This window comes from Perna viridis, chromosome 7, assembly GCF_037379345.1.
Source record: "Perna viridis isolate PV_CMFRI_1.1 ecotype Kerala chromosome 7, ASM3737934v1, whole genome shotgun sequence".
In the NCBI taxonomy this organism is placed as follows: Eukaryota; Metazoa; Mollusca; class Bivalvia; order Mytilida; family Mytilidae; genus Perna; species Perna viridis.
In genome coordinates this window covers 34279507-34303190 of record NC_142451.1, presented here as the reverse complement: position 1 = coordinate 34303190, position 23684 = coordinate 34279507, and the positions used below count along the sequence as shown (strand labels likewise).

The 23684-nt window shown below is 31.1% G+C and overlaps 1 protein-coding gene across 2 annotated transcripts; it reads left to right on the top strand.

The window, feature by feature from the left end:
• The first annotated feature begins 2137 nt into the window (after nt 1–2137).
• On the top strand, nt 2138–22120 carry LOC148612425 (NF-kappa-B inhibitor-like protein 1). Of its 2 annotated transcripts, none has more exons than XM_088593839.1 (6): nt 2138–2238; nt 6062–6280; nt 8747–8850; nt 13949–14079; nt 18181–18286; nt 21532–22120. In XM_088593839.1, exons 2-6 carry the CDS (start codon nt 6111–6113, stop codon nt 22062–22064), a joined length of 1044 nt encoding a protein of 347 aa, XP_088449965.1. In that variant the 5' UTR covers nt 2138–2238; nt 6062–6110; the 3' UTR covers nt 22065–22120. The 2 variants fall into 2 exon arrangements, with proteins under 2 accessions (XP_088449965.1, XP_088449966.1); XM_088593840.1 differs by lacking the exon at nt 2138–2238 and adding an exon at nt 2350–2535.
• The last annotated feature ends 1564 nt before the right edge of the window (nt 22121–23684 follow it).

Sequence of the window (23684 nt, the reverse complement as noted above, 5' to 3'; positions counted from 1 at the left end):
AACATGAAGCCTGATTTCATAGCACTTCTAATATTTGCTAAACCTATTTATACCCTCTGAAATTGGACAAATACTTGTATTTATTATTCCAGAAAATAACACACTATCATGACATATATTGAGTATGCCTTTTAAAATTTTTCTTGATATTCAAAACAACTGTATTAGAAAAGCTCCCCATGAAGGTATAATGAATAGACATACATGTACCAAGACAAGGCACTTAAGAAAAATAGGATAAGCTGTGGGTACATAAGTGTTTTTAATACCTCGCAAATCTTTTTTTTATGTAAAAAATTAGGAAAATGTCAACTGTTGACAGTACATGTACATATGTGTAGTTGTGAAGCACAAAACACAAAAATATGAAACCAATGCACATACATTACTGAAGGCAAACTGGTAAAAGCACTCAAATTTAAGTGCAATATATTGATTCATCATAAAAAGTGTTACTCATCAGGGTTCGACGTTAACTTTTATATTCACTTGTCCAGTCGGGCAAGTGACATATGTGATTCACTTGCCCGAAATATTGAAATACTTGCCCGGAACTTTGTGTCCCCTGCTTGGCCATGCTTACTCCCTCGACACTTGGGGAGAACTGATTAATTGCAAGCCAAATAAATCGAAAAGCCGTCATATTTTTTGCGGGAATAAGGGGTAAAACAAGAAGCAAAGAAATTACAAGTATTCATGTGAGGAGTTTTTATTTCACATCTTTAGTTTAACAAATGGACAACAATAACTATCTTCAATAGAATTTTATTTCTCTTTTTCTCTCATATTTTCGAAGTTTTCGATACAGATTTCTTACAGTTTTCCAAAGTAAGAAATTCTATAAATAAATCGCGATGTTCAATTGGATAACGAAAATAGATGTACAATTGGACGCATCCGATTGGTCGACATTAATATCATACGATCTATTTTTGGCAAAGGGAAAATCAGAAAACTATCCAATGATAATCTAGGTCAGCAAGGTCGGGAAGAACGCCGAACTATACAGAAGTAATTTTCGATGTTTTAGAGCTGCGATGATCAGAAATAATGTAATTTGGGCACATATTTTTTCACTTGCCCAGTCGGGCAACTTTGATGTCGTTTTTACTTGCCCAGACCGGCGATTTACTTGCCCCGGGCAATCGGGCAACCGTTAATGTCGAACCCTGCTCATGGAGTTAGGATTCACTGGTAACTTTTTTTGTTTTCGAGATAAAAAAGGATAGATTTATACTCAAAATGCGTGTAATAAAGACATCATATTTCCTGGAACTAAAATTATTTATTATTGCTCAAATCTATGAAGTAATTGGAGAGTTAATAAAGAATACAACGTTTTTTTTTGTTAGAAGTTTAATCTGCACAGTAGTTTTTACGACAAGAATTTGTATCCTCGTTAAAAAATCCTAAAGAAAGGTAGTTATTCATTGTAAAATTGTTTAAGTGAACAGTTTCGACAAATTCAATCCAGGACCTAATCTAGACGTCAATGACAAGGACATGCATGTTTTAGTAAATTATGTTTTAAAAATAGCAATATTGACATATTTGTGTTAATTTAATCTTCATTTGTATTAAAAAAAATTCCCTGTCAATGAAAAATTGGAGAATTAGGCACAAATCAAGGAAAACTTTTTACTTATTTCTACCTTAAAATAATGCCCTTGTTCAACCGCCTCCAGTCCGCGGGATTTATTTATTCTTCATGCATGATGCATTTCCAACCCAAAAATTCAAAGTGTGGATCCACTCATCCTGTTATAAAGTTAGGGTTCAGTATATCATCGTTAATCAGGGTGTTTTGTTCAAATAGTTTTGTTTTGAATTCATCTAACTTTGATAGGCAGTGAACTCGCATAAAGTGTAAAATGTTGAGAAATTTAAGCACATACATTGTAAAAGTGCACAGCCAGGAATACCAGAGGCGATAGAATACAAAGAAGATCCAAAAATACACAAATAAATAAGCAGTATAGAAATATTATTTGAAAACAACTGGTTATTCTTTAAAATGATCAGTTGATTGGTTTATTTTGCTTAAAATTTTGGGTTACATGTATATTTTTGACATATTTGAGGTCTTCATTGACTTAGTGCCACAACACTTTGAATTTCATTTTAACTCCGAGTGTATTCCGAACGGAAACTATCGCCATTTTCTTACGGTTTTACTATAACCTTCCCCTCTTCCTATGATATCCCTGTCGAATAATGAATTTGCTGTGTTAATAGAAGGTAATTGTCACCCTGTTACTTGTGTAAGATTTGGCTCTAAAATTGTTTCTATAAAATATCTTGTAATGGCAATTTGTATGGAATACTGTTCAGAGATTAGATCTTGTCGTTTTTCAGACGTTTTCCAGTCGTTCCGGTCTCGGTCGTTCCGGCCCCAAGTCGATCCGGCCTCATTTTAAAAGTCGTTCCGTCCCCAAAATAAAAATATTTAATTTTACCAATTAGTCAATGAATTTAGATAAATTCATCAGTGGTCAATCTTCAGGCAGACAGTAAGAACCAACAATGACGTTGAGGGTATGTTTAATTTATATAACTTACAATACACAACATCGTTGATACTTATTACTTAAAATTACACATCAATCATATCCGTCATTGTCCATCATAGATCTACAGACATTTGGTTATTTTTTTTATTTATAAATGAAGATGCATCAAATGAAATGATGAATAAATTAATAAATTATTTAATGAAAATGTGAACATGTGTTATAGTCATTTAATGACAATTGTGACATTTTGTGATAACTATGTGAATTGTAATAGATCATGCTTGATTGGTTCCGTATTAAATTACTATAATAGATATCAGAAAAAAAACTTGCTTTAGTACCAGTGCTATGTTTTGTATAGTGCATATATATTACATTGTGATATCATGCTGAATTGTTATCTGTATTGTTAAACTATTACAATAAATATGAAAAATCTTGCCATGTTTATTAATCATGGAGTTTCCAATGCTGGTAAAATATATTGAAATTTATGTGGAAGTATGGGTTCATATTCAAAGGCTTTAAGTTTTCCTTGGTGTAAGTTTTTCTGTTGTTGTATTCAGTTTTCTCATGATAATTCAACATCGTCTTGTTTCCAAATGATACTAATTAATAACAAAAAAACTGGGGCCGGAACGACTTTTCTGTTGTTGTATTCAGTTCTTTCATGATCATTTAACATCGTCTTGTTTCCAAATGATACGTATCAATAAAAAAACTGGGGCCGGAACGACTTTTCTGTTGTTGTATGCAGTTCTTTCATGATCGTTCAACATCGTCTTTGTTTCCAAATGATACATATCAATAAAAAAACTGGGGCCGGAACGACTTTTTTGTTGTTGTACTCAGTTCTTTCAGTATTGGTGGTCATGGTCATTCAACATCGTCCTGTTTCCAAATGATACAGATATATACAATAAAAAACTGGGGCCGGAACGACTTGGGCCAGAACGACTTTGGGCCGGACAGGTTTGGGGCCGGAACGACTTGCATCCTTTCAGACAGAAGCAATTCTCCCAAATCTGACCAAAATTTTATTCCTCAATGAAAATCGTTGTATGATAATTTATTCTTGAGAGAAAATATCAGCATTCTATATAATATTAGTTGTTTTTTTTTTTTCTTAAATTTTTGGCATTCATGAACTAGTTTGATAGGAGATCTAGAGGACGGAAACTGAAAATCAGAATTACTTGCTGAGAAGTACAAAAAATATACTCCTTGACCAGTATATAATGAGAATGCTATGGTGAATATGTCAAAGACACAACAATACCACTGGGATGTACAATGTCAGGTAAAAGCCACCCATGGGTCTCCAATCAATGTTGAGAAAACCCTCAAACCACATGGCAGGCTGCATCTGGCCCCAAAACATACACTGGTACAGCCAAAGAGTTGTCCCTATAATAATATTTTTAAAGGGAAAAACCACCTGTGCATTAAGTTAGGCTCTTATGATAAATCATAATAATAATATACATGTACAATGTATCTCTGTCTCTACTTGGCTCAGGTGGTTTATTGGAAGGCAGGAATGCTATAAATGTAGGAAACTCTCTTAACCTTTTGTCTTTAAATGATCAAAATTTTCCAGGTGAGGGATTCAGGCTCTTTAAGGCCCGTAGTTTAAATGTTTTACTCTGGTGGTACCCTTTCATAACCTGTGCTACCTAAAGCTGGAATGTTTTGTCCATGCTTTTTTTATGTTGTGTTGTCCTCTAATATTACACAACCATCATCCTGTTGCCCTTAAGATAAAACAAGACGGACTAGGTGTAGTTAGCTCCTCCTTGTTATCCATATTGGCATAAGTAACTAATTATTTACATGTTCCTTTAACTTAATATATTATATTATAAAGGACATTCAGTGATTGCATGCGTTACACTTACTACAGTACAGCTCGCAGCATAGTCTGATAAATGCCAGGTATACATCCAATACCTGGCATACCTGGCACAACTCTTAGAAGTTTATCTCTGTTATCTCTAATATACAATTCATTAACTGATTGAAAGTAAGTTTTTGTATCTCGGGTAAATTTTACCTGTTCACTGGACAGGTACAAGTAGCTAAGTAAAATAGGTATTTAGTGAATTATTGAGTTATGATTAGTATTTTATGACACAAAACACTTGAGGTAATTTAGATGGTCAATCATAATAAGAGCAACAACAAAGTTGAATTTTTTAGTCTCAAATCTTTATATTTTCATTCAAAAGACTGATTTTTCCTTGGATAAAATGCAAAAAGTTCTTATTTTACTATTCTTCCAATTCAGAAAAATGCTTTTATTTATTCGATTTCAAAGGTGTAAAGTGAATTAAAAAGTTACCAATATCACAGTTTGGGTTTCAAATTTGTACTCAAAATGAAATTGAAAAAGTAGACTGGAATAAAATTGATAAGAAATAATAAACACAAAACAAAAATAAAAACACAAGTAAATGAAGGCAAATGCATCAGTGTTAGGTTTTTAAATTCAGAGAGGTTTGACTGATATTATTTTTTGCTTTTTTAAATGAACAATTGGTGAACTGATTGAAGGATTGGCCGAAGATTTTAAAGAATTTTTTTACAAACTTGAAAAGTGCTTGACTACACTTACATAAGTGTATATCTGAAAATTGACAATGAGTACATGTTAATTTTTAACACTTGAAGTATAGCAAATCTTTTTTCTTCTCTAAGTTAAGATTTCGATTTTTTTAAAAGCAGTATAGGATTTTTTTTATATATATACAAATGCAATATTAAAAGTTAATTTAATAGTGGGTACACAATAAAGTAAAAAAAAATGATAGATTGATAAAGTAGTTGTGCCTGTTGTTCAAAGTTTTTAATTTGCCCTCAGGTTCATTCTGAGTAATCAGTGCTAGGCTTTGTGTTTTATGACCTTTTTCCACATCCTGTACGCAAATATTAATTACAAGAAAACTGGCTGTGTGTCTTACAAGTACAGGACAGAGTCTGAATTTTTCATGCAATTTCAACTAGTTTTCAACTAGATTTAATCATATATTTAAAATCTACACAGTTCTGTTTATTGCAATAAAACTGGTAAGAAAAATCTTTAATTTGTTTTATAAAAAAATAAAAAAAACTGTGCTTAAGATTTCTTTTCTTGATTTTTGTTAAATTTTGGTATCCAAATATAACAATAACAAAAAAATAAACTTGCTTCTAACACAATTTTTGCTTAACATTTCTATTTTTATATTAATTTTTAAATAATGGAGTGAGCCATCTGTGTGTGATAATTAGCTGTACAGGTAAAACCAGCAGTAGGTCCATGTACCTGTTCAGTTAATTAGTCACTTCCTGTTGTATATTGGATACAGGTGATGCTGGGGGATAGGGGTCATGTTTATTAGGAGCCAATAAGCAATAAATACCTGGCATTGGATGCCAGGTATGAGGTGTGCCAGGTATTTTTCAGACTATGCTGCAAGCTATACTGTAATCCTGCCTGGAATTGTCATACAGTGCCAAGAAGTTTCAGTAATGACTACTGATGTATATGTTACTCTTGACTGTTTCAGAAAAGTTTCTTGAAGGCAGTATTCTGAAATTGATTTTATCATTGTAAGAATGCCTAAAGACAGAACGGAGAAACTGAAGAAGTATATAAAAGAAGACAGACCCTGCAAATTTAAGTCATACATGATAAAGTATGAAGTAGATGCCAAGGATGTACAATTGCGGAAAGGCCGAACGCTTCTGCATTACTGTTGTCAACATGGCAATGACACTATTTTCTGGTAAGACATTTTTTCTCAGTTGTAAGGCACAGTTAATTATGAAAACTCTTTCATTGGTGATTGTAAACGTATTATCAGGTGACCTATTCTTGGCCATAAGTACATGTACATGCATATGTGTTATAAATCTTTGTAAATACAAAATTACATCAATCGAACTACATTCATATAGAGCAAAGGTAAGGACTTACAATAAATCAATTACATGTAACAATATGCAAGTTAATTACATTCATATCTATAGATCTGGAGATTTTTATTCACCTGAAGTACCCAAAATATTTCCTGAGGTGTATGTGAAGGGTGTACAGCGTAATGAAGATGTAAAAAATTACCCTGCGAGTACAGTCAAACCTGCTCAGTCGGTCACCTCAAATTGTCGGTGACATTTACTTGACAGTCATTTTAAAACCCGCCCAACTGTTTTCTCAATATATTTTAACTCAAATTAGTGGTCACCTTCCTAACGCGGCCAACAAACAGCGATATTGTCTCTCTGAATTCTTATACCGGCCATTTTGTATACATTCGGTTTATTTTATGACCCGATAGCAGTGATTTAATTATATTTGTACATGTAAATATTGATAATTAGGTTGCTGAAGGGATTAAATCAATATTGCCATGAAAACAAAATTAAAGATTTGGTAGTTAAGGTATGAAATTGACTCGCTGGTCAGTGATTAAGTCGTAAGAAACCCAATCTTCAGTTTAAAAATGAAAGTTTGAGTTGCGAAAAAATTTTTTAGTAACAGAAAATTTGAAACTGATCGAAAGAAATGAGACAATTAGAAAATTAAATAGTGGAAAAGTGCATGTGCCGTTGCAAAAAAATTGGGTGTCGGAAAAACACAAATTACTCAAATTGCCCAAAGAAAAGCTTAAATCATAAAGGACATTGAAAAAACGTGGACTTTGAACAAAAAAGGAAATGACATAAAATGGGTAATGAGCAAATAAACGATTTTTGTTATTGTCATATAGTTTTATCTGAATGATATTTTAAATAAAAATATTTTTATTCCCAGTATACATGAATCTGCATCTGAAAATAAAAGGTAAATACATGTACCGGTAATAATATGACAATTACAGATAGTACAAAAATGTACAATCTAAATAAATATGGGATTATATGCTGGCATCAAAGTCTTTCTACATCACAATTTTATCCCCTATGATCTATAAAGGTCACTTTGAGTATTCCCCATAGGTGACAGCTTAACAGGGTATGTAAGTCTCGTCGTGTGACCCCGTGATTTCACGAGAATGGGTCCTAGCCTACCATTCAAAAGCATGGAGATTTGTCATTTAGAGAGCGTTGAGTTCAGTTTTAAAGGCAAAACATCCTTTTGTGTGAAAAATACCAATAAAAAATGACAAATATCTATTTCTACGTAATAAAGGTATTAAGAAAAGACATAAAATAGAAGATTTTGCATTGTTATACAGCATTTCAACTACCCGGAAGTTTAAATAAAATGCAGATCGGTCTTCGGTTTTCAATATGTTCTATGCCGGAAATTACGATAATGAAAATGAAACTACGAGACTTACATATCCTATACAGGTTTGACTGTATTTGAAATGACAGATTTTAAGAGTCCTTTCTTCTGGATTTTATTTAAATACTTTAACTTGGTACCATTTTGGCTGTTAATGCAGACACAACTATGTGACATCCATAAAGTTAATATACTGGGAATAACTTGCACAAATACAAAATCTAATTATCTACATGTATACTTCTGTTACAGCAGTTTCAGTATTTAAAGGTCATTTGAAAATACATTTCCATGTTGTTATAAAATATTTCATGCGTTTTTTTAATAATGGAAAGTAAACTAGAAACGTTAATCTCATAAAATATTTAAAGAAAAGCAAACAAAACCAAATCAAATTTATTGAATTGCAAAATGAAATGCAATGAAACAAAACTTACTAAATTGAGAAATGGTAACATACAAAAATGTACATATTGTATGCTTGAAACAAAACAATTACTACACTGTGGAATGAAATGGGAAAACTGATGAAAAAATAATTGAAAGAATGAAGTGAAATAAAATGAAATTTTCATTTGCTTCAAAAGAAAAAAAAACGGATTGGACAATGTATTCTTTATATTTGTTTTAAAGCAAGATATACAATGTAACCCAATTGGATTTGCACTAAATGTATGTGGATAATATCCTTGTTAATCTGATCTTTTGATCATGTTACATTTGTAAGTGTGTGCTTCTATTTCAACCTTATCAATTGTCATTACCTAGAATGAATAGTTAATGCTGGTGTTATTTAGTGTAGTTCAGTTACGATACATACATAGATTTATTACAAAATACATGTAACACACTTACAAATGTAACATTTTTTGCAGTTAGTTTACATTTAGCCATTATTATCTTTGTTTTCCAGGTATCTGTTGAGAAAAGATGTTGTACCATTATTATTTTTGTATTTCAGGTATCTGTTGAGAAAAGGTGTTGATGTATCAATACAAGACAATGATGGAGACACTGCATTGCATCTGGCTCTCAGACGTGCCATTAGCTCAAATTCACGTACAGGTAGTTGTGTTACTAGTGGAGTCCAAGTTGCTCATTTACTTTTGTTACTTTGTATGTATGATTTTAGTTACTTTATGTTCTTTGTTGTGAATGTCTGTTTTCCATGTCTGGTCTTTGTCCCTGGATTACATTCTTTTGATTACCGCTATAACCTTGGTTCCTTTGATTAGTCTTTTAAACTTTATAAATGTTGTTCATCTAGATATAATGTGCATTTTGTATGAATAGAAAATGTTACGGTATTCAGGTGTAGTTCCGTAAATTTGTGCAAAAAAAACTCAAATAATAGCCAAAAAGCCCTTTCTAAAAAAATTTCTGGATCCATAAGGGGTCTTAAATAGGCTAAGATGATAATTTGAGCTCAAAATTGATTGGATGTCTTTGATATTCAATCACATATTTCCATTATTACATGTACTAACTTAAGGTTGTGACTGATTTTGGGGAGGAATATGACGACTTTGTGAATAAGGACTTTACAGTGGCACAATTTAAGAATTTTCTTGTATTTCCTATTGTTAGGTTATTTCTGAACCATTTTCACTGGTATTTAAGTTATTTTTGGGGAATGAGTTATAGGCAAAAATATAGGTTTTCTTACTGTGCTTTAGATTTGTCCAGAAAGTCTCTTTTTCTCAAATGAGTCCTAATTGCAAACTGGTTAATTTCAACTAAAATTATGTCAAAGGAACCTTTCATTTCCTGAATCAGAAAATATTTTGTTTGCTGATTCTATCAATGCTTTAGTGAAGGGAATTGATTACAATGTATTTAGACAATAAGTTTGACATTGAGTTTTTCACCAAAAGCTCCATCTTTTTCGTAATAAGGGATAAATATACTATGATACTTGTCAATAAAGTAATATATGGTAGAATAGTTATGGTTGGTATTTCACAAATTTTAAAATAACCACTGTTATCTATTTTTAGAATTTTTTTTTCAATTTTTCCAGTCACATCAATGTATATTGACTTTGATAATTTAACAATTTATTTAGGTGAATTACGCAAATTGTATGTGTTCTTTTGTAAAGTGACAAGCATGCTAATGAGTTTTGACTTAATACATTTCATAATTTGTGTTGATAATAATTTACTTTGTTTGGTATAATTATTGCAGACTGTGTGCTGCAGAATTTTTAATTTCTACGACCTTCTGGCCCAGGGAACAAGATACATGTTCAGTGTAAAAGTGAATTGGGGATACATTTGTTATTAGATATTTTTGAATGACTGCAAAACTGTCATCATCTGAGTCATTGTACACAGTTTGGTTTTTATGTAATTGCTTTAATATCAGTAAGTTGATCTTGATATAATTTTGTAACAAGGTTTCATTTTACTGAAGGGAGGTAAGCTCTGATTTGTAGGGGTTGTATACCCAACTGTTAGAAATGTTAAAGGGGTCAAAACATACATTTCATAAAATTTTTGTACATTTATATGAAATTTTAGCACAAGTTTTTTTTTTATCATAGAAGCTAAGTTTGATTGATCGGAGGGTTTATTACCACAAATTTGATTATGAATTTAGGTTTTGGATTGTTTTAGCAGTGTTTCCGTGCTCAACTTTCACACATTTGAAATTTATTGTAAACCAACTTATTTTCATGGATACTTATCCCAGTTGATGATATCACATTTTTTTTTCACGAGAAATTTTCTGTAGCTGTGGTTACTCCTTACTGAATAGCTTGAATGGACGCTGAACAGATGAAAAGAAAGTATTCTGTACACCAAATTTTTATCTGTTATGAGTCAGTTAGTGTACTGACCAAATAAAATAGACACATAACAAATGCCTAACAGGATTTAGTTGATGTTATTTTTGTGATACATTTTTTTTGCATGATATATGCAAATATAGGGCTATTTTGGTTTGAAAAAGGTTGAAGCAGCATAGTAATTTAATCTTTTAAAGTTGAGGTTGATATTTTACATCTGTTAATATTATGTACCTCTGGCGTGAAAAGGGATCTGGTGTTGTGCTGAAATCTGCATACTACAATATTTTGCTCTAGAAGTAAGGTGTTTAACTGTAATTGCTAACTTTAGTCCTGGTTCTACCAGGTTTCTGTAAAAATGTGTTCTGCTTTGCTTTGCGAGGGCTGACCCAGTGCAATATCTCATCAAACATCTCTGGAAGCATTTGAAAAAGTTTACAAAGGACTGCTGATCTTCTGGTCTAAATTTGGTTACGAGATGGTCATATAGTCCAAAAATAATTTGCATTTCTTGCGTGATTGGCATTTATCTGTTTTAAATCTGTTTTATCTGTTATCCTTCCGTTCATGTCTGTTTCACATTCATTCATCAACTTCTATATGTCCGGTAGAAGTTTGTTGGTGATTTGGTCTACTGAACCTCCTTTGGATGTGTAACGAATAAGTCTCAGATACAGAACTGAAATGGTAAGGACGAGTACAGTAAAAAACAAACACCTACCAGACACTTCATCCGCTGAACGTCTTTTCAAAGTTTTAAACATGCTCAAAATTTTTCACTGGATAGTACAGAAGTCAACGGATAAAATGGACACTGAATGAACATGAATAACATATAGACAGACATCTAACGGATAAGAACAGATATCTTAATAAACATAATGGATTGGAAAAAAGCTATCCATTTAGCTTCTGTTCTGGCTGTCCGGTAAAGTGCAAATGGGGCTTTTGTGACTTATGTTTCTAAACCATGCCTTCTTAATAAAGACTTAAAACTTCTGTACTGAAAGCAGTGACGATATTATCAATAAGGAAGATTTTACTCCTTTTTTCGAAATATCAACAAACATTCTGAACGTACCCCAAATAATAATTTTCTCAATTCTGTGAAAGAGCAATTAGAAAATTATATTAATGATATAAATAATCCAAATATTCAAAAGAAAAGTCCATATGATGACCCTATATCAAAAGATTAAATCATGAAAGCCGTCAAAGCCCTTAAAAATGGGAAATCTACTTCAAGTGACTTAACCACTAATGAAATGCTTAAATATGGTGTACACTAACTTACAGAACCACTTCTAAAACTTTTCAATATAATATTCAAAGAGGTTTTTTTTTCCAAAACAATGGAACATAAGCTACATTTCTTTGATACACAAAAAAGGAGATAAAATCAACTCATCAAACTACAGAGGAATTTCATGAACTTCCAACCTAGGAAAATTTTTAATAAAATTATATTAACTAGAATCATGAAATTCATAAATAATAATAATCTCAATTGAGAAAATCATATTGGATTTAAAGAAAAGAGCAGAACTGCTGACCACATGTTTACAATCAAGTCAGTAATCGATGCATATAAAACAAAGAAAAAGAAAGTCTTTGCAGCATTTATAGATCTAAGGAAGGTTTTTGACACAGTATGGCGAGAATGTTTATTTTATAAACTTTGTAAAAATAAATTCTCTACCCAAACAGTTTAAAAATCAATAATACCTATATTGAAACTGTAAAAACATACTGCTATCTTGGAATAACTTTTAAATACAACTGAAATATAAATGTGTCCAAAACTATTTATGGAAAAGGGCCACAAAGCCTGGTTCAAAATTAAGAAAACCATGGGACTTAATAATGCTAGTTGTCTATTGGAAAATCTATTTGACTCACTTGTAAGTCCAATTACATTATATGGATGTAAAGTGTGGGGTGCATATTGCAATCTTAATCATACTGAACCATTTGAACACTTACATATCAAATTTATTAAAGAAATTTTTGGAATACATAGTAAAGCAACAAATGTTGCATGCTTAACTGAGCTTAATAGACACCCTTTACAAGAGAAAGTGAAACTACTAGCAATAAAATTTTTGGAACATAACTCCAATTCAGCAAATACATTGGTAAAAAAAATATATACAAATATCCCTGATTCAAATAAATGGATAACAAAAGTTAAATTATGGATAAAGAAACTTGGTTTTGGCTACTTAATTGATAATGATAGCAATATCAAAAATGTCTTATCTAATATCAGACAAAGATCTACATCTAGTTTAATTAACATAGGAACTTGCGGCGGTGGTGACTCAATTACATGATCAAACCTTACAATACCAAAATAGCAGCATAGTTGAAAGCGATAAATTATCTTTCTATAGAACTATCTATAGACAAAACCAAAGGCCTTTCTATGTTGATGTCTGTAGATACAAGTCTGATAGGTCAACAATTTGTAAATATAGAATAAGTGCCCACTCTCTAACAATAGAGAAAGGTCACTATAAAAATATCCCTCAAAATAACAGAATTTGCACTAAATGTACCACTGGGCAAATAGATGATGAATTGCACTTCTTTATTCATTGTCCAGCCTACAATTCATATAGAAAAGAATTAATTACTAAGCTTAAAAGTAATAATGAAAAATTTATTTACTCATTAACAGAAAACAAAATACGATTTGTTTTGAATAGCAGCAATAATAGTCCTCAAGGCTTTCATTGAATATATCAATAAACGTCAAGACCACTAACTATAAATTGTTGAGATAATGAGATGTTAAGACACTTGGTTTTCAAAATAATAAAATTAAACCCCAGATTATACTGTAATTATTTTAAACCACTCTTTCTTTGATGTCTGTTTGCACTTTATTTTGTCACCTCTCGCATAATCTTACAACTTTTTTTTTTGGTAGGTCGGTTGGGGGGGGGGGGGGGCACAATTGAGTCACCACCGCCGCAAGTTCCTATGTTAATTAAACTAGATGTAGATCATATATCTTTCCTTTTTCTGCATTGTTGTCTGAATTTACATACTTTGTTTCTATTATTTGAGTTATGAGCATTTACTCTTAATGTGTTATAACAAATAAAAATATTGAAATATTGAAATATATCATTCACATTTTTTTTCCTTTTTGCAAAACAAGTGAAAATAAATCGTTTACAAAAATTAGTTGGTTTATGGTTATTCTACAATGTGCTCAGTATATATTAGATATTACATTCATTGAGCAGCAGTTAACAAATTATTTTTACTTTTATGTATAATTACAAATTAACCAAATCTATTTCGTTTTAATTAAAGTTAAGTGTCATTTTTTTTTATAGCGGTGTTGTATGTTTTTTTTTTCAGTATATACCTCGATCATTTTACCACTGTTAGAAAAGAAGCCAGGTTTATTAGAGATATCAAACAACTTAGGTTTTACATGTAGACATTTACTTGATAGACTTGTACAGCTTCAACAAGATGGGAATAATGAGGTTTGTTTTGCTACTATACACTCTGTTTTATGTTAAGTAATATAACTTTTATCCACACACGAGTTAAATCTTCAAGCATTTTTGGCACAAGTGATCAGGAGGGATTCCCTGTAATTGCAGAAAAGCTTAAAAACACTTATCATGAATTTCTTTTGCTATTGAAGTAGCTACCTTCAGTTTTTTTTTATTATACTCCATCACCACAAGTGGCAAGGTATTATACTCCAACACCACAAGTGGCAAGGTATTACATCAAACCCTCTGAAAGTCTGTCTATCCTCCAACAGTTTCCAAATGATGACTTGATAATGGATCAATAAATTTTTCTGAAACTTTGCATATTGTGTACCATGGAATACAGGTTAAGTTCAATTTTCAAAAAAATCCAAAATGTAGTTTTCAAGTAAGGTCATTTTGAACATTTTGCTACCGCCTTCTTTTGCACTATTATGGAGGTTAATGTTACATTGATACCCTATTTTATGTTTGTTTGATTATGCATTTTTAGGTTTTTGATCCTTCAGGATAAAAATACATTATGTCACCAGTCCATGTTTTGAATTTCCCTACTATTTTTTAACTCTACAGGAAAATATAGTCCAAATCAAATTCCTTTTATATCATTCAATACCTCTTTTATAACCAGTAAATATGTTTCTGGCAGTTATTCAGCTCAATGATATACAGTTATTTCTGCCAGATAGAACTAGGATCTAGTCTTCAAATCAACTTAACATTTTAGGGACTCATTTGGGGCCTTAAAAGATGTTTTAACATCTCGGTGATGGATATGGCTTCCTCTTTCGATAGTTTTGGTTATACTTCTGGTATACAACTAACATTTTGATTATGATCTTCCTACATATTTGATTTTAATGCTGCTGATGAGAGGTTACTCCTTGAAACATGTGTCCAACATATTGAAATTTACAATATATAAAACTGGTATTTTTGTATTTAGTAATGAAACTCATTTAGGGAATTCAGTTATTGCAGTAATGTGTGAAGAAACATTAAATGTGTTAAGCATGTTCCTTTTAACACACTTATCAGTCAATATCTTCACCCTATCGATAGTATATTATGATTATTAAACAGGAAGTGAAGAGGAGTGATTTTAACCTTGTAAAGTTGGTGGGAAAATTCAAATTTTGTGAAGAATTTCTACAATCATCGTACCATTAGCATAATGATTTTGAAAGCCTTATGGTATGCAACTTTAAAAGATGTCATTTGTCCTGGGAATTCTCAGTGAAACTTTGAAAATTACTTTTTTAACATGTAAAGAAATGGAAATTTTAGAAGTGGTTAGTGAAACCTATGGTTGAATGATTTTTACAGAAGTTGCAGCATATGGACTTAGAAAATTTCAGTGAATAAATTTTTTTATGTGGGTAACATTGGAATGCTGTTTTTTATTCAATATGTTATCTTTTCATTATAACATTTGGAAGAAAAAAAATTACATTTCTATTTTTTCAAAATATACTCACTTCTCAAAATCTCAAACTTTAATTTTTGCTTGTCACTTTATTAAAATATCTTGACATTCATTTTTATTTAAAAAAAAACAAACTTGATGCTATTTCACTGCTTCTTGTTGCTTTTTCTAAACTTCTTGATGCTTTATGTTGCTTCATGTCACTAATAAGTGAGACCCACTTCCATATTTTATTATATTTTAGTGTTTTGAGAATACCTTCCTCAGTAATTTTATCATAATCAATTTTTTAATTTTATGATTTATATAACTAAAATCTTGAATAATTTCTCTTTCCCAAATTTGCATTTATAATCAAATATAAACATAGGCTTTAAATTTACTTCACTATAAAGACCAGTGAGGGACAGTTATTTTTTCACATTATATAGACCTTCTTAAGAGTGACTAGTCTCTGTAATATTTAGTCCCTGTGCATGAACAGACTTATTTCCTAGAGGACTAGTAAGTAATTTCAGTAAGTAAAACGATAAGTTTGATTGGGGTGCTCTAAAATACACAAATGAAATTTTAAAGGAAATTTATTTACAAATTTACATGTACATGTGAGCATTGACTTATATTACTACAGTACTTGATAGTTTAATATATCATGGGTACATATAGACATATAGGATTTTATTTTTTATTTAAAATGTGCAGAAAAAAATACTTTAAAACTCACACCATCTAATAGGTTACTTAGCTATAGGCCTAATAGTATATTCAAAGACAGGGTTTCCACATCCATATAATGTGAAATAGAACAAAACAATAAGAAACATCTTTTAACTAACAAATGAAATCTAATAAAATACAGAATTGGGCCTTGGTAACAGACAATCTTTTCCATTGCTCATATTATCGGATAACACTGTTAATTTCCCTCTATATTAAATAGACCTATAATTAAACAGGTCTGTGATTTGATTTAATTTAATTCATTTCAAAAACAAACCAAACATCACTTATTTCATGCATATCAGTCATATAAAAAACATCAATATATGTGATAATACAAAATAGCAGCTTGTATATAACAACATTTTCTCCAGTAGGCATTTACATGTATATATACTGAATATTTCATGTTAAAATCTGTAGCACATTTGATTGAGTGTTATATCATATACTTTAACCGGACACACACAACAAAGAACATAAAGTAACTAAAATCATACATACAAAGTATTAAAAGCAAATGAGCATCTTATATGCAGTGACTTCAGTGCAGAAGTAGTAGACTGATAGATTTTCTTGAAAACGATGATCTGATTAAACAATAACTTTTGTCCCCATGATTTTCAATCCAACATGAACAGTTGGGTCTTATACATTTGTGTACACAATCTACATGGTAAATTACTATCAGATATATTTAAAGACATTCATCTCAGGCTCCTGAATGGGAGCTTTCTTGATGATTCATTACACTTTTTAAAATTATAATGAACAGAGTACATCGTTGTCTCACATCATACAAGCCAAGAGAGATAATCCAAGGTTGCTGTCTGTTAACTTTTATTTTTAGCCAAGTTTGGTATTAAACAAAGAAACGGTCTCCAACTTGGACATCTTTATGTGCATAAGAAGTATTAAAATAATAAGAACAAGTAATACTGTGTCTGCAAGCAAAACACAAAAACCAGCATATAATTGGGTTCAGTCAAAATCTGAAGCTGCCATTGAATTTATAATGCAATGTTTATCTAAGAAATCAATATTCATTGAAATCCAACAATGTTGACATTTTGGCAGTTTTGCTGCCATATTTAAAAAAAAATGGCAGCTTTCTGACTTAATCTGCCATTTAATTCAGCATGTCATGTTTACCCCTAGATATCAGTTTTCATCGAAATGAAACAATGTTGAAATTTTGCCGATTTTGGTGGCCATTTTGAATTAAATCTGGCTTTCTAATTTTTTTTAAGCCTATAATGTCAATAAGTCAAGTAGAGCTTTTTGAGTTATTTTCATACAATTAATGAGTTCCACTAATTGAATTTATTTCCCATTTTCCAGGTTTTGTTTTGGCAGCCATTTTGAAATCGGCTGCAATTTTGAAATTCTGGAAGTTGTTTTCACCCCCCCACTTGAGCATGCTTGATTTTGTAGCAAAGTTTGGTAGGAATGGAATAAACGGTCTCCTGAGTAATTGTGTGGACATCTGTACATTCTGAAGAGAAGTTTTGGTGACTTAACAATAATAATAATAAAAATAATGATAATGATAAGAAACCGGGCAAAAACAATAAGTCCTTAAACTTCATTTTTGCAACTTAATTAAGAATCTCCCACTTTAAAATTTAAAATTTGTGGGAGGTTTTTAGTTAATATTACTATATTTTCTATAGAAAATACTAAAAAAATGAATTTTTACATAAAAAAAAAATAATGCTTTTACATAAATATTTCCTATTTGAGACAGTGAACTGTTTCAAAGGTAAGCAGGCATGAATTATATCACCATCAATATTTGAGCTTGACCTTTCTTTAGTATGGTGTCCATGTTTGTCCATGTTTGTCCATGTGCTAAGGATTTGACTTCAGTGGGCATGTCTAGCTGTGCTCTGCAAAATATTTTAATCTTATTAACATTTGACATGTTTTTTTTTCTTCAGCATCATGAATATGATAATGATGATGAAGAAGACCTTATTTGGAGAGAAAAATTGGCAGATGAACTTAATAATGACACTCATGATTTTATAGGCAGATATTTTGATGGTAATTTTTAATAGATACATATCTCCTTTGTGGTTCCTTCAGGGAATCTTTTGATGACATGTAACATCACTGCAGCAACTTGGTATTGTGAATGAATATACATATAATTCCACTACTTTCCTTCAAAGTGGCGGACTTACTGGGGGAGCTAAGAGAGTTTTAGCCCCCCCACCTTGCGTCTCTTAAAAATAATAATCATCACCATAAAATTAAGTTATAAGTGTCATTTAACTTAGTTTTTTCTAGTATGACTATTTGTGAAACCAATTAACACCCAGTGTTTGTATATCTGGTCAAATATGTCACACCACCCCCTAGAATTGTTTACAACTACTGTAGTGCTTGTTTCAATACAAATACATGTACCTTCTAAACAGATAAATGTCCAATGTTTAGGTGAAGGATTATTGATACAAATGTAGGTGAAATATGACTGCAAACTAACAGAACTATGAAGCTTTTTATAAGTAGTGCAACTTTGTATTCAATTGTACAATGTATAAAAACATGACAATTGCCTTGAGCGTTATGTGAATTGTGAAATAAAGCCTTTTAATTTTAGTAACTTGTTGGACCTTTTGAATTTGAAAAGAGTTGACGTTGGGCACTTGATTTGTATGTTTTTATTCACAACATTCATTCAATCCCCTTTACTGTCTTTTAAACTAAGCACTGGTAGATTCAGAAAGGGTGAAGGAGACGTTCACGCTCCCATTTTATTAGAAAAAAATTATATTTAAGTGTGTAATCTTGATTGGAACAGGGTTGTGTTGCTACAATATTAAAGTCATTACTACAGAAGATTTATGCTCGTCATCATGAACTTGTGGATTGTTATGGTGTATCCATCTGCGCCATGAAAACTGATTTATTCAACATGTCATAGTTTTCCTTTCCTTTTTTGTCTACCCCGGACTTGACTTTTTATGAGCAACTTGGCGGATGATTCTAGAAATGCAGAAGACGCTTACCTTACCGGTGCACCTGGTCCATGCTGCCAGTTTTTAGTGGGTCCGAGTTGCTCATTTGCTTTTGTTACTTTGCATATATGATTTTAGTTACTTCATGTTCTTTGTTCTGTATGTCTGTTTTTCATGTCTGGTCTTTGTCCCTGGATTACATTTTTTTTATTACCACTATAACCTTGATTATTCTTTAAAAAATTTACATTAAGTGCAGCTGTATGGAATTTTGAGTAATGTGTTTCAATCCTATTAGGTTGTAAAATACAAAAGAAAGAATTTGATGGACTCTAGTGGGTAATGGTCCTTTGCTTTTTGGGAATGAAGGACGAAAAGAGGTCAGAAATAAGTAAAAATTGCATTCTTCCTATGTCAAAATACAAATTTCGAAGTTCTTCTAAATTAATATTGATGTAACATGATTTCTGACTGTTGAACTGGAATGGCCCAATGGAAAAAAATCATTTTGCTAAATGAGTTCATCTATTGAATTTATAGTAAATATGCAGCACAACTCAGTGGTCATTTAAATAACACTTTTATCCAATCAGTTAAAATTCGGAAAGTTGGATACTTTTTTTTGGTTTTTGATCTTTCAGGACCAAAATATCTTATGTCACCGGTCTATCACTAGAACGTCCCTACTATTTCTGAACACTACACAAAAATATAGTCCAAATGTAATGCCTTTTATAGCATTCAATACCTCTTTTATTACAAGTAAATATGTTTCTTGCAATTTATTTGTCAATAATATTCTGTTATTTATGCAAAGAAAATTAAAATATAGTCTTCATATCAACTCCAGATTTGAGGGACTCCATTTTGGCCTTGAAAAATATTTATATATATAATTAGTAATAAATTAACATTAAGAGTATATTTCTTGCAGTGATATGTCTGGATTAGTCAAATTATCCATCCTATCATCAATTTTTTACCATTTGTAAACAAGTAGTGAAGAGCAGCGGTTTTAACCAAGTAAAATTTGCGGGAAATTAAAATTGTTTAAAATGTATAGATTTTGATAACTTTGTGTTAAGGAAATTATTTTCTTAAGCTGATATTGGTTTTATTTAAGTATAATTGTTATGACAGATAAATACTCTGTTAATGTAGCTTTTGAATGTAAATGCACATTAACTTTTGGATAGATTTAAAATTGGGGAAAAAGGGGAAATGGAACAAAAATTTGTAAATGTGTGTGAAGTTGGATCAGTAGTTATGATTGACTTTCTGGTTATATATATTAAAAAAAGGATAATTCTTTATAATATTTTAAATGCAATGTATGGTCCCAATTTTATTTTACATCATATAATCTTGTTTTTTTCATGCTACAATTTTCACATGTACAAGAATCAAAACCATGAGTGTTACCAGCACTTTGATTCCTACAGGGTATTGGATTTTTACCATATGAAAAATAGATCTTTATATACAGGAAAAAGACTTAATGGTTTTTTACTTCAATGGGAAAAGCTTTAGATCCTTATAACTTTGTGATGAAATTGCAATAATATTGACTTAATGGTGAATGATTAAAGCTGTATCATTTTTGTTTAATCTGTTTTACCAGTGGACATGTTCATACTAAAACAAGACTTGGACTAATTGCTTATCAAATTTACTGAAATTACAATAACAAAAACAGAAAGACTTCGGAAATGTGCATCAGCTAATGTGAAAAAAAAAATACATCAAGCATTTCTCTTATTGCATAAAAATAAAAATCTCAAGTGGCCACATTACCCAGAGTGTGTCACAACTTGTCTGCTTTTATAAAAAATATGATTACATGTAATATGATCTTCTGCAACAAATGGGAAAACAGATTATTTTTATTTGAACACTGTTTTCACCAGTATATGAGTTCTTTTTTTATTCTACCACACTCCAGTGGTTACCTACTGAAACTTTAAACAGGTAAAATTTTCTGTTAAAAGGGAAAATTCTTTTACGGCAGTATAACTGTCTATTTAAATGACCACATAATTTAAGCTCCATTAGATGAACTTATTTAGCAAAACTGATGTTTACCTTGGGCTATTCCAGTTCATCAATGTAAAGGTCACAGTCTACCATCTGTAAGAAGTTATGATGTTTCATGTTGCATCCATACTAAATTACGTGTCCCAACTTTTCTGGGTTCAACATCTATAATCATATCAAACTGCCCCTGTATGGCATTTTATTGAACCTTTCAAGCCTTGTAGATGGTGTCTTCCTTTTATACATGTTGCTCTTAATTTTGTAAACAAACTAGAGATTTTTGTATTGCAGATGGTCATTCCTATGATAATGCTGAAACATATGACGAATGGGCAGACAGGCTCAACGGAGAATACCAGATGAAACACAGATATACTAAATCTAAGCACAGAAAGACAACATCATCCAATTCTCAGAAAGCAGCTGATACAAAAGAAAGTTTGGAAGAAATAAGAAGGAAAATGACACAAAAATATGATGAAAATATGAAGAAGGAAAGAGAATGTACAGCTGAAGTCAAAAGCAAAAATTATAATGATAGTATGATTGTATTGCTAAATGGGAAAGACCTTATCAAATTTAAAGATGTGCCATGGCCTTTTTTGACTAATGTATCTGAAGTGAAAACAGTTATGTTTTCTTGTGTTTTGAGTGATAAAGAAGCCTACAAGAAATGTTTACGAGAAGAACAGATACGATGGCATCCAGATAAATTCATACAAAAACTTGGCAAGCGTTTGTTTGATGATGATAGAGACAAAATTATGGAAAGGGTTAAAGAAATATCTCAGGAACTTAATAGATTAAGTCAAATGTTTCCATAACTTCATAAGCTGTGCAGTTGTTTGTTGTATGTCTTCATTAAAGCAAAGAAATTATATATAGCATTCAAATGTTTTTAAGACCAGAAAAAATAAATAAAGTTAATCCACTTAGATTATACTGGGATTGATTGGACTTGTGCTGTAAGTAGTGATGGGCAAAAAAGGGGGGACCAGAAACAAACATTTTATCTTGATAATATGATGACTATGAATAGATGACATTACACCATCAAGGTGTCATATCATCAAAGAAATGCTGTTTTAGATTGTGGTGGTTATGACTTGACAAATTTAGATTGAGTGACCAGAAACAAATGCCTTCTGTCTATATGAAAAATTGAATAAATAAACAGATCTCTTTGAAATTTAACCATCCAGTCCCACAATCCAAAGAAATGTTGGACTCATTCTGGAGGTTGTTAATAGAACTATTTAGGAATGGAGGGCTTAGGACATTTGGGTAAAAGTCTTTATCAAGCTTAGATAGTGTGTCCATACTTGATCCAGCTGTTCAGGGTTTTAACTTCTGTGGTAATAGTAGGCTACACCTTTGGAGTCATTTTATCAAAGTAGAAATGAAATAAGATATTTTAACAAGTTTGGATAAAAATAAGATTGTAAAATTTAAGTAGAAAAATCAGTTATTTAGAAACATAGAATGGGTTTCATGTTTCATTTGTTCATTTCTTGAAATTATATAAAGCTTATAGAATTCTTGTTCTTTCAAAAATATTCTCCTCTGACATTACTTGACCAATTGGAATCAGATTTGATATGATTATAAGGATATTCTGTAAAGAATTGATGTAGTGATTTTTGATCCATCAAAAAATATGACTGCCATTACTGAAAATAAAAAAAGGGTCAGACAGAAGTTTTTTTTAATGTATCTCCCTAACCTTTAAGTTTTGACAAATTCTTACGAATGATTAAAGTGTTCAACATAATGAGATCTATCTCTGGTAGAATTTTAGTTTTAATTCGTGAACCCATGTCGGAGTTATTACTTTTTTTCGAAGTTTTTCCCTATTTTTGATGTTATTTCTTTCAAAAATCTTCTCTGGAACTTACAGACTAATAAGAATTAAACTTGGTGTAAATATTTCTAAGGGTATTCTGCGTAGATGTAGTGTGGGGATTTTGCCTTTACTTTATTGGTCCTATTTTGGTTAAGTGTTCCCTTTATTGTATTGGTCCTGTATTGGTTAGGTATACCTTTTGTTGTATTGGTCCTATATTGGTTAGAAATAAAAACCATTTAACATGGAGTTTGATTTACGGGTTATTTGAAATGCTTTATATGCATGTTTCATTTTATATCCAGAAATAAATTTGGACTCATGATTATTTTATTTACAATCAAACCAATAACAATGGTATAGGTTATTATATTTTCATATTCGTTCTTGAGTAATGCTAGGTTTTTTTTATAATGTACAAATTAACAATGGAATTAATACCAGTTGTCAAGATAACTATTGATTGATCATAGTTGGAATTTTATTTAATAATTCTTTGTTAAGTTGTTATTGTCGTATGTGTGTGTCTTTCACTATAAAGCATTGTTGTATCAGTCCTGCATTGGTATGGTATTTTCATTGTTGTATAAGTCTTGTATTG

What these genes read in the sequence shown, in the direction of transcription:
- LOC148612425 (XM_088593839.1), top strand. Translation starts at nt 6,111, where the DNA reads ATGCCTAAAGACAGAACGGAGAAACTGAAGAAGTATATAAAAGAAGAC. An exon ending in GGCAATGACACTATTTTCTG is followed by an intron (nt 6,281 to 8,746) that starts GTAAGACATTTT and finishes TTTGTATTTCAG; the next exon opens with GTATCTGTTGAGAAAAGGTG. An exon ending in AACAAGATGGGAATAATGAG is followed by an intron (nt 14,080 to 18,180) that starts GTTTGTTTTGCT and finishes TTTTTTCTTCAG; the next exon opens with CATCATGAATATGATAATGA.